The sequence below is a fragment of the Asparagus officinalis genome, unplaced genomic scaffold (assembly GCF_001876935.1).
Source record: "Asparagus officinalis unplaced genomic scaffold, Aspof.V1 AsparagusV1_Un1302, whole genome shotgun sequence".
Taxonomy (NCBI): domain Eukaryota; kingdom Viridiplantae; phylum Streptophyta; class Magnoliopsida; order Asparagales; family Asparagaceae; genus Asparagus; species Asparagus officinalis.
Window position 1 is genome coordinate 5,005 of NW_017973561.1, and position 11,898 is coordinate 16,902.

General features: G+C 35.8%; 2 protein-coding genes and 1 long non-coding RNA gene across 4 annotated transcripts; 1 reads left to right on the forward strand and 2 right to left on the reverse strand.

Moving 5' to 3' along the window:
- Window positions 1–5,523: 5,523 nt before the first annotated feature.
- LOC109828400 (agamous-like MADS-box protein AGL81) lies at window positions 5,524–6,849 on the reverse strand. Its single transcript, XM_020395407.1, has 2 exons — window positions 6,765–6,849; window positions 5,524–6,348 (listed from the first exon to the last, which is right to left on the reverse strand). The coding sequence occupies exon 2, from the start codon at window positions 6,335–6,337 to the stop codon at window positions 5,639–5,641; it is 699 nt and encodes a 232-aa protein (XP_020250996.1). The 5' UTR covers window positions 6,338–6,348; window positions 6,765–6,849; the 3' UTR covers window positions 5,524–5,638.
- A 689-nt stretch (window positions 6,850–7,538) lies between these two features.
- Window positions 7,539–9,937, forward strand: LOC109828402. 2 transcript variants are annotated; one of them, XR_002243674.1, is made up of 2 exons: window positions 7,539–7,725; window positions 9,710–9,937. It is a non-coding gene; the product is annotated as an uncharacterized LOC109828402 (long non-coding RNA). The 2 variants fall into 2 exon arrangements; XR_002243673.1 differs by having other exon boundaries at window positions 9,720–9,937.
- A 1,292-nt stretch (window positions 9,938–11,229) lies between these two features.
- On the reverse strand, window positions 11,230–11,657 carry LOC109828401 (bZIP transcription factor 39-like; the record flags this gene model as incomplete). Its single annotated transcript, XM_020395408.1, has 1 exon — window positions 11,230–11,657. A coding segment is annotated over one exon (428 nt), but the record flags the coding sequence as incomplete, so codon positions are not given.
- Window positions 11,658–11,898: the final 241 nt, after the last annotated feature.

An 11,898-nucleotide genomic window follows, 5' to 3' on the forward strand; every position in this document is an offset into this window, starting at 1 on the left:
CTAAAAATAGCAAAAAATTATAGGTTATATAGTTCACAAAATCGTAAATTTTTGCCTCCGAGAAATTATTTGACAACGGTTTAAATGACTAAAAATGGCCAAAAGTTATGGGTTATATCTTATAAAATCATGTCTTTCATTAAATTATTCGACCATGAGTCAAAATGGCTAAAAATAGCCAACTTTGGTGGCAATCGCTCATGAATAACAAATTTTGGCCTCCACGAAATTAATTGCTAATGGGTTGAAATGTCCAAAAATAGCCAAAAACTCATGTATTATATCTCAGAAATTATGAATTTTAGCCCACGTAAAATTATTTACCCATGTGTCAAAATGACTAAAAATGACTAAAAATCATGAGTTATAGCCCATAAAATAGTAAATTCTAGCCACCACGAAATTATTTGTCAACCGGTGAAAACAGCTAACAATGACAAAAAATGGTGGATTATAGCTTACGAAGTAGCGAATTTCAGTCACTGAAAAATTACTTGGCAACGGGTCAAAACAACCAGAAATGGTCGATAATCATAGGACAAAGCTAACAATATCGTGAATTTTGGCTTTCGCAAAATTATTTGCTAATGGGTCAAAATAATAAAAAATAGCGAGTAAAACTTCTATCCACTTAAGTGGATAGGAGGCCTTGTCCACCAAACTTTTTATCCACTTATCTTGTCTCAAGATTTGTGCCATCAAAAGATGCACAAATCTTAAAAGATTCTTCATATCTATCACGGATAAGATTTGTGCCATCAAAAGATGCACAAATCTTAAAAGATTCTTCATATCTATCACGGATCCCAATGCAATATCAACGGTTAAAAAAGTTGGTGGATGACTTATTCCTATCCACTTAAGTTGACATAAGCTTTTACCAAAAATGGCATAAAAATCGTAGGTTTTAACTCATGAAATTGTGAATTGTGACCATCTCAATATTTACCAACAGGTCAAAATGGCTACAAATAGCCAAAAATCATGGGTTATATAGCCCACGAAATAGTAAATTTTGGCCCCTGAAAAATTATTTTAAAAGACAAAATATAGCAAACAATCGTGAGTTATAGCTCACAAAATCATACATTTTGGTTACCATGAAATTATTTACCAATTTATTGAAACAACTAAAATGGCCTAATTATAGCTCAAGAAATCAAGAATTTTAGCCCTCTCAAAATTACTTGCTAATGGGTTGAAATGGCCAAAATGGCCAAAAATGGTGGGTTGTAGCTTACAGAATCGTGATTTTTCACTTTTGAAAATGATTTGCCAATGGGTCAAAGTAATAAAAATGGATAAAAATCATGGGTTACTGCTCATGGAATCGTGAAATTTGGCCACTTAAAAGTTATTTGCCAGTGGGTCAAAATGATTAAAAATGGCCAAAAATCGTGAGTTATAGTTCGTAAAGTCATAAATTTTGGTCTCCTCTAAATTATTTGCTAATTGGATGAAATGATTTCGAATGGCAAAAAATCATGGATTGTAGCTCATAAAATACTAAATTTCAACCTCCACAAAATGAATGAAACAGGTAGAAATAGTCAAAAACTAATGAGTTATAAGTCATAAAATCATAAATTACTTGATAAATGGCCAAGTGAGTTATCGCTCATTAAATCATGAATTACTTAATTTGGCCTTCGCAAAATTATTTGACAACCGGCTGAAATGACTAGAAATGCCCAAATACCATCAGTTTTAGCTCATGAAATATTTCTATCCTTGGTGAAATTATCTAACCCTGGGTTGAAATATAATAAAAATGGCATAAAAAAGTAAGTTACAGTTTACAAAATCATGAATTTTGGCCTACATGAAATTATTTGACAACGGGTTGGAACAACGAAAAAAGCCAAAAAATTAGGGGCGATAGCTCATAAAATTGTTAACTTTGGCCATCATGAAATTAATTTCCAACAAGTCAAAATGACTGAAAATGGCCAAATATCGTGGGTTATAACTCACAAAATCGTGTATTTTAGCAACTGTAAAATTATTTGATTATAGGTAGAAACGAATAAAAATGGCAAAAGGTTATTGGTTATAGCTCACGAAAACATGTATTTTTCCTTGCATTAGATTATTTGACAACGGGTCAAAAAGTCCAAATAATAGGTCATAAAATCATGAATTTTGGCCTCAACAAAATTAACCATCAACCCCCAATTGCTCACTAATTTAAATTAACTGTCAACCCTAAAAATCTTGGGTTATTGCTCACTAATTTAAACTAACTGTCAACCCAAAAAATCTTGGGTTATTGCTCACTGATTCTTGAGTTTTACACACCTCAAAAATATTTGCTTGTGGGTCGAAATGACTAAAAATTGCTTGAAATAGCTCGCGAAATCGTGAAATTCGACCTCCACAAAATTAACTGCCAACTAGTCAAAATGACTAAAGAATGCCGAAAATTATGGGTTATAGCTCTTAAAATCGTGAATTTTAGCCATGTGGAATTATTTAACAACGGGTCGAAATGATTAAAAATAGCAAAAAATCGTGGGTTATAGCTCACGAAGTCGTATATTTTGGCCACCGGTAATTTTTTGACAACGGTCGAAATAACTAAAAGCGGCTAAAAATAGTGGGTTATATATCATGGAATTATGTATTTTGCCTTTCATTAAATTATTCGGCCATGGGTCGAAATTGCTAAAAATAGCCAACTTTAGCGGTAATTGCTCATGAAGAGCAAATTTTGGCCTCCACGAAATTAATTGCTAATAGGTTGAAATGTCCAAAAATAACTAAAAATCGTGTGTTATACCTCGACCCAAACCAGATTTTTCATTATATTATATCACCTTATTGGGAAATACCTTCACTGAGTCTTTGTGTTAAACATGGGATCAGCCAGTTTATGATGCCACCAAACCCTTCAAACACAATGTCGCCACTAATCAAACACAGTTGCGCGACTCATATAGTTCCAAAGACTCAGTCTCCCAAATTAAACCCATCTATTACTTTTTTTTCATTTACCAAAGTGATGTTACTCTTGTAACATAAAGCAAATACGGAATCTATAGGAGTTCATAATTTGTCATTGCAATTCTCAAGAACAAACTCCATCTATTCATGAGGTGTATAGCTCATGGACATGTTGGTATTGTGTCTTTGATTCTTTGTATAACTTCATGAGAATTAGATAAGGTTAGAGATTTATCATGATTAGGAGATTGAGTTTCATCATGATTAAGAATTTGAATCCTATTCTAATTAGTAAGTTAGGCTAGAGATATGGTTTTGGTTTCCCTATATATATTCTTCTATTGTTGGAGAAAAAAACAAGCAGAGGAAAGAGAGCCAATACTCTTGTAATCTAGGGTTAGCAGAGGGTATAGCCTGATTCAGGAATATTGTGCAAGGGTTTCGTAGTTTTTATCTGTGCAAAAGATTACGCCATTAGGTTAGGGTCTCATAGTCTTTATCTATGCAAAAGATTACATCATTGGGAGAGGGTTTCGTCGTCTTTGTCCGCTCAAAAGATTGTAAGGAGAGGGTTTTAGAGATAATATGAGAGTTGATTATGTATGTGAGGTTGAGAGATTGAGAGACGAGAGTTGAGTGGTTCCTCTTGCAGTTCTCTGTGACGCCCATGTTTTCACACATGGTTGCAGTCCAAGGTGAACCCAGAGATGTCAAACCTGTCATACCCCCACACTGTGCAATAACATGTTTTACCAATCACAGTAATATATCCTCTAGTGGAATCAAAAGAAGTGTAGGTACAAACAGGCGAAAATAGGAAAGTAAATACAATAGACATGATGTATAAAGACAAATCTCATAAAAGGAACCATGTCTCAAATGAATAAAACCGTAATCCATCTGATCACTGAAATGATGTAGAATATCTCGACATGAATCAACTGAAATGTAACTAAGGCTCATAGTCATTTACAAAATAAGATACAAAACTCTAATATCTGAATGGAAGTATAAATTTACTGCGGAGCCTCTACTAACAACTAATGTGACTGATTGGAATTTTGATCCAAGAGTCGTTCCTAGGATTTTTTAACATGTTGAGTTCCTATTTGACGTCGGTTTTATCAAATTCAATCTATATGGTGACTGATTTGAATTTTGATTGTGGTTAGATGATGACGACTTCTTCGAGTCTGAAGTTTGATATTTCGCTATTCAACGACAAGATAAATCTTATGGCAGATAGGGTAAATGAGTATGCGACCGATGAGACTGATGTAGAGAATCAGACATGATTCTAGCAGTAGCGTTGTCAGCATATAATTATTCAAAGTTATCGCAGAAGCAATAGTTGGTTGGTGTGTAGACTCGAGGAGGACAGTGCCAAATTAGGTGGAGCTTACAAGTGGACACGATTGAGTGACACACATGCTGGTGGAGATAGTGGCATTGGACTTGAATACGATGAGCGCTCATTTTCGGTTCAAACCAAGTGATGAGGGAGATAGAGGCATCCGACTCGTAGTGTGGAGTAGGAGAGGTGCACCGATATGATTCGAGAAGAGCGATGCAGGTGGAGAACGAGGACAACAAGTTGGGGAAGGCTACTGTCAAGTTCAGTTTGGGAGGAGAAGCATTGTTGATTTGCTTCTAATGTCAGAGGTGCCGAAGATCTCTTAGTGCGTACAAGAGAGGTAGAGGCGCCACAGCGAGACAGATGAAAGTGAGGTTCGTAGGGGCATCCAGTTAGAGTGCAGGTACTTCGATTTGAAGTGCGAAAGAAATAGAAGACTCTTAGCGGGAGAGGCAAAGTTTCAAGACAGCGATGATATATCTTCAAGGGAGTTTGGGAATCAAATCTAATGTGAAGATTGTTGGGATTGTGTCTTTAATTCTTCGTATAACTTCATGAGAATTAGATAGGGTTAGAAATCTATCATAATTAGGAGATTGAGTTAGTTTGAATCCTATTCTAATTAGGAAGTTAGGCTAGAGATAGGGTTTTGGTTTCCCTATATATATACGCTTCTATTGTTGGAGGAAAAACTAAGCAGAGGAGAGAGCCAATATTCTTGTAATCTAGGGTTAGCAGAGGGCATAGCCTGATTCAGGAATATTATGCGAGAGGCGAGTGTTTCGTGGTTTTTATCCGTGCAAAAGATTACATCATTGCGAGAGGGTTTTGCAGTCTTTGTCTGTTCATAAGATTATAAGGAGAGGGCTTTGGAGATAATATGTGAGTTGATTAAGTATGTGAGGTTAAGAGATTAAGAGACGAGAATTGAGTGGTTTCTCTTGTAGTTCTCCCTGATACATAGTGAATTTCTCGTATTGTTGTATGTGAACGTAGGTCGAAGTTGGTCGACCGAACCACGTAAATCTCGGTGTTCTTTCTTCTTGATTGTGGTTATTTTATATCTTATTGATTGTGGGTTAGTTTCCGAGTTGCGCAGATCGCAGTATATGCGGGGAGACTGAAATCCCCAACAGTATGTAGTCTACTTGCAACTACTCTATAAATAAACCTTAAAGCTAGCTCAGTATATTACCTTCTAAACTTACATGTGTACATAACAAGCACCAAAATTTAGCAGAAAAAATAATTTGACTTTATGAATGATACATCTACTTGGTTACAAAATTTTTGGCCCTCCTTGTCAATGCAAAAAAAAAGGGAAAAAAGAAAGAAAAAAGTTCAAATTTTGCTATTCACTGTTATTTCCTTTCCAAACAGTCTAACAGTCTGCATTCTCTCTTTCGTCGAAGTCGAAGTAATTTCCATCCCTTTCTCTTCTCTTGAAGTAATTTTCTTCATATTTTCTTCCGCAGAAGTTGAAGTAACTTGTTTCCTATTCTCTCCGGTCGAAGTTGAAGCAAACTCCTCCATAGTATCATCTCCATCCTCATCACTATTATGAGTTAGTACCGAACCAAATTCAAAATTTGGCTCTATTTCCTCTTCTTCAATCGCGACATTTTCCAAATTTTTATCGAGAGATAAGAAATCCATCCTCTTTTCGACTTCCTTCAATGTGGAATCAATTGATCTTATCGCCTCCTTCGCTTCTTCAGACGAGGTAATATCATCGACCCTTGTAGTTGTTCTTTCGTGATCCTTCATCTTTCGTCGCTGAAGGTAGTCGGATAACGTGAAGTTATGCTTGTTACTCGCATGTCGACTAAGTTCCTGGTATTTCTTGATTATATCTTTGGTTTCGCCCAGTTTTTCAGGCCATGTAATGATTTCTTCCTCGGGCCCGAACAATATCAGCAGCGTGGGGGTGCCGCATAAAGCAGACAGTTCTCGTGCGTTCTTCTTAAGAGTTCTTTCTCTCTTTCTGAATGCAGCCCTTCGCAATCTCGCATTGTCCTTCAACGCAATTTCAGAGCTCATTTTTTTTCAAACTGTACAGAAATAAGTAGATTAGATTTCAATTATTAATAGCATACACTCACGATTTGATCGTTTGTTCAAAGAACAACAAAAATCAACTTAAAAAAAAACAGAAAACGGTTAGGATCTGAGATCCTCTAAATTCTGTACCCAATCTGCTTATAGTCAACACCGGTTCATCAAATTAACCATAAATTTATGAAGAAGGATCGAAGACTAAGATTGAAACAAACTTCTTATTTCTTTGGATATTGAAAGGGTCCCTTTGCAATTACTGTTATTATTATTGTATGATTTGTTATTATTATATTTGTATTATTTCTCTAAGTTGAGCCAGGCTGCTTGAAATTGCTTCAATAATAATAACTTATGATTTGATGAAGAGAAATTAATTGGAGGAGATCGTGTAAATAAACCTGGTACGTACCTGGAGACTGAAGCTTGATGATTCTCAAAGCCCACGCAAAAATTAGATCTTTCAGCTTCTTCTGTTAATAATAACAAATCGTGGGATTTTTTTTTATTTTTTTTGAATGGAAGCGCTAGGCTTTATATAGGGTAGAGCCGAGAGGAATCCTAGTCGGTCAAGGAATCTAATTTGCTGTCGATAGATTTGGGAACTTTATCAGCAAATCCTTTCCTATTTAGGGTTTCCTTTTTAAAATAACCACGCTTAATCGATACTAATTAGATGTCAAATATGGAATAGTATTTTCCATCTCTTTAGGTAACTATGTGTTCGATTAATACTAATTTTATGCGTGCTCCGATTCCCTAATTCGAAACTTTCCTGTTTCGGAAACGTCCACGTCTCGGCAACTTTCCGGCCGGGATTCCTAATACTGTGATGTGCTATTTTTATTGATGATTTCCTCTCGAGCTTCGTACGATTAACACTTTAAGGGCCTGTTTGGATTTGTAGTGGGTGAAGGGAAGTTAAGGGAAACTAAGGCTCTGTTTGGTTTGATAGAAAGGGGGAGAAAGGAAAGTAAAATAGAAGAAAAAGTAAGTTTCTACTGTTTGGTTTGAAAGAAAACAAAAAAGAAAAAGAAAATCATTTTCACCGCAGAAAAACCCATACGTATTTTTTCTTTTCTCTTTTCTCTTCGCTGCCCAGGTGAAAACGAGGGAGAGAGACGGAATCGATCGCTCACGCCTCCAATTTTCCCCGATCTCTCACCTCTCTCTCTTGAAAATTCCCTAGTTCGACCTCAGCTCTCCAATTCTAGGGTTTCTCTCTCATTTCCCCCAAATTCGACCTCAGCTGCAAGATCTAAGCCCAGTCAATGCCCCAATCCAGGGCAAATTGGGTCCTGACTGGTCACCATTACCCTCTTCTGAGATCAGCGGTTGTTGATCTCTAATTTGGTGCAGATTCGAGTTTTCTGGTATGTAAGCACTGCGAAAAAGCACTGTGATTATCTTCTAATTAGCTTGTTTTTAGTGTTTGCATTGGATCTGTATACTGTTGAAGGATGAATTGAACTAGGTTTTTGATACTATCATCTCCATTGCAACTAATTTTATGATAAATGAATCGGTAAAGGGCTGGACAATGAGAAGAAGGAAAAATGCTAGATTTTGTTCATTTCTGGGAAAAGCAATGAGTTTGCAAATGTTTACTCATGCTCTTCTTCGATCCTAATTTGAAATGGCCAGAAAAAAGCGAATGTTTACTCATGATGCTCTTTGATCTTTTATGAGTGTTGAATAATTGCAAGCCTCTTAGTTTCTTGCAATTAGTTTTGCAAGAAATGCATCCGTAAAAGATAAGGTGACCAGAAGAAAAAAACTGTTCCATTTTCTGCTTAAAACTATGAAAATGCAAATGTTTCATTGTGATGTTCTTCGGTCTTTGGGGGTTGCAACTGTGGGACATATTATCAGAGCCAGTAATTGCTTGTAGTTCAGGGATGAAAGTTGACTTAGGGAAAAAAAACAACAAAAGATCAGACCAAAAAATATTTATATCCTTCAAGGTCTAATCCTTTAAAAAAAATATTTTGATACAGTTGTTAGATTAAAATGTTTGAAAATATATGTCAGAAATTATTCAAATGAAAGATAGTATTCATTTGACTTAGCTAAATTCTCTTTATTGTCATTTGACTTAGCTAAATTCTCTTTATTCAAATGAAAGATAGTATTCATTTGACTTAGCTAAATGAAAGATAGTATTCATTTGAGGAGCTTTCAATCAAGTTGACTTAGCTAAATTCTCTTTATTGTCAGTGAAAGATAGTATTCATTTGAAAACATTTATTCAAATGTTGTAATTACTGTACAAGTTTGCCATCAGCCAACACTTGATCTCTGCTTATATGTACTGGAAACATGTTACTGTTATATTGTTGAAAATGGTACCATGATTCATCTTTCTGAAAACATGCACGAATTGATACAACATGCAACAGGACCTCCACACACACAATGTACACAAACTGAAAATCTCACTATGTTTTATGCACAAACTGAATATGTCACTATGTTTTATGCATTGTACATAAAATTGATTTATGTTAACCAATCCTCTGAAACACATATACAGGAATATGTACATAAAAGACATTTGTGCTCCACACATACAACAAACATTGACACCATAATCTGTCACATTCTCTTTTGTCGGTGTTGTCAAACTTTCCCATCATTGCATTTGCAGCAAGTGTTTGCGTCCTCATTTAGTATCTTTTTAAACCTATAAGTATGCATATAATAAATGTCCATAAGGATGTTATTCCCCAACCTGGACCTGACCTGTATGGATGGTCCTACTGTAATCCTTAACAAAAACAAGTGCATATGCATTCGGTTGCCATTACTCATGATTAAAGAGGAAAAGAGATTCCTAATCATTCCATAATCCCACTTAAGGGCAATGCTTTCTGTTTCCATCAGTGCTCTGGCCCTGTTATCAAATGGCAGGCTTAGTAGGGTAGCATCTTGTTTGTGCCCGATCACTAGGTGACGTTTTCCCTTAGCTCACGTGTCCCTAGGAACGATAGCACGTCAGCGGTCACCTATCTCCGTTGGCGAAGGAAGGATGGTTGCTTTTGCGTGGATGATCCCTAACCAACCAAAACACGAAGTTTAACAAATTATACCGTCAAGGATGCAAAGTGTGTTAGTTGGAATCCTACAAATCACCACTGAGAAAACACTCAGAAGTTTTAGATATATGGAAAATTTCTTGCGTAAATCCCCACTAGTACATTGTCAAATAACCTCCGTTATCTCTTACTTCCTAGCGATGAGAATCCTGGAAAGGTTAACCCACTGTCAACTGTGATTATTCTTTACTTAGTGCCGAGATCTTAGTTTATGATATTCACTTTGGGCATAAGATTGTGTACTAATGATTGATTATCTTAGTGTTGTGCAGGTGCGAAGCTACGAACGGGCCAGTTTTGAGTTTCCATGTCAAGCACACGATTGGAATTGGTATATATCAACTGTTCGTTCGATGTATTTTGTTCATGGCATTGATTGTAATAGACTTTGTTGGTTAAGATCTTCTATATGAAATTGATTGTAATAGACTTTGTGACTAGAAATGGATTATACTTTATATTGGGAATACCATGACATTTACTTTATATTTGTTTTGGTTTTTTCCTTGACCTTTCTTTTTACAAATATTATGTGTGAGAAATGTTGTTATTTAATTAGTGGAATTGTGGTTGTGCTTCTACTTGTTAATATTTACAAATTCGATGTTGATGACCACTCATTTTTTTGTATTATGAAATTGCCAATTTTTTTAAAATACATGTTTATTAACCTATTATTTCCCAATATATGAATGATACTAATTTTGAATAATTATGCTTGAGATGCATAATTGTCTAAAGCTTATTCAGAATCATCTTTCTTCACCTGAGGTTATGAAAAACTTGCAAGTCTAAAACCATGTAAAAGATTATACGCAAATTAGGGTCATCGTAAATTTGACTAAATTTTCTTGAGTTAAGATTGTGCAAACGTGTTCGGTAACTTGTAAATTTTTTTGAAAATATGATAGAATCACAATTTAATTTAAATATTTTTTGTAAATTATTTAAAATCTAAATCTAATTCCAAAAAGTATGAATTAAAATTATGTTCTAATAATTTTCTTCCTCTTTTTACTCAGAAAGGTAACCAAACAAGAGAAATGACTTTCTTATGAATTTTGTTCTAACTTTCCTTACAATATTCTTTCTAACCAAACAATAAAAAGAATATTAGTTTCTTTTCCTTTTCTTTTCCTTTCTTTTTACTTTCTCTTTCCTTTTCTTTTCTCTCCCTTTCTCTCAAACCAAACATAGCCTAAGAGAAGGAAAGGGAAGGGAGTTCCCTTCCCCTTGGTTACACCCCAATTTGGAGGGTAACAAATTTTATACTATTAGGGGGTGAACCAAGGGAAACTAGGGTGAATTAACTTTATCTCCTAAGTGTTCCCAAACAAGATGAATGGAGGTGAATGGTTCCCCTAACTTCCCTTCACTCTCATTCCCCTCAATCCAAACAAGCCCTAAAACTTGTTCAAACAATCTCTAGCTTATTTGAATTATTTTGTTTACTTTTAAGATAAGACGCCTACGTTTCCTCGTAAAGTAGCAAGTTTTAACAGGAAGGAAATCAAAATTCCAAGAGGCTCAATATATAAAAGAAGCATATATAGCATGCTATTATTCAATAAAAAGGCCAGAAATCTCTAGGCAGATATTATTTCCCAAGTTGAGATAACCCAAGGAAATTGCGCTGACAGCAGGTCAGTTTTTTTTTTTTCCCTAGGCTTCTTCAGGGGATGAACCAAATCAATGCAACCCCAACCATGTAACAGAGCAGCCAAATTCAGATACAAGGTCAAAATTTCTGTATAACGTATGGATACTTCCTGCAGTCCAAAGTCAATTTACAAGGTGAGGACCATGGTTTTTCAGCGGGAGCATGCAGGAATAAGTAACATACTTGACACTGTCCAAAAGAACCACCACAAAGATTCTTGATATCGATTTTGGCCTTATCACCCCATCGCTATCTCCGTCGCCAGCCTCTCTCGGGTCAGCCAAAACTGAGACAACCATGGAGGAGGAGGAAGGTATAGTGTTTTTACTACCATGAACGGTGTTGTTGCTCTCTGTTGTATTAAGAGCGGATCCGTTCAGGGGAATTGGCCGACTGTACATAATCCTTCTATTCTTAATTTTGCCCAGAGGAAGCTTATCAGTAGAGTTGACTACCGATGTTGCTGGAATAATGCTGCTTGGATTGATGGAAGATGGTGAGACTTCAAACTGGAAGACTTCACTGCATGTGCCTGAACTTAATAGTGGACCTGCCAGAAGCAAAAGAAGCTTAAACCCGTCAATATGCGACAGGCAAATGTCGAATGTGTGTTTATGGAAGGCAATGACTGATAAAATGGTATCTCAGATATTCAGCTTACAACATAAACTATGAACATATGCGTCTACCTTAAAGGAAAAATAATCACACTTCAGAATACGACAAGGATCAAATTTTTATTTCATCTTCTAGCTTCAAGTCGTGGATGTTTGGTTCAAAAGTCGCTGCTG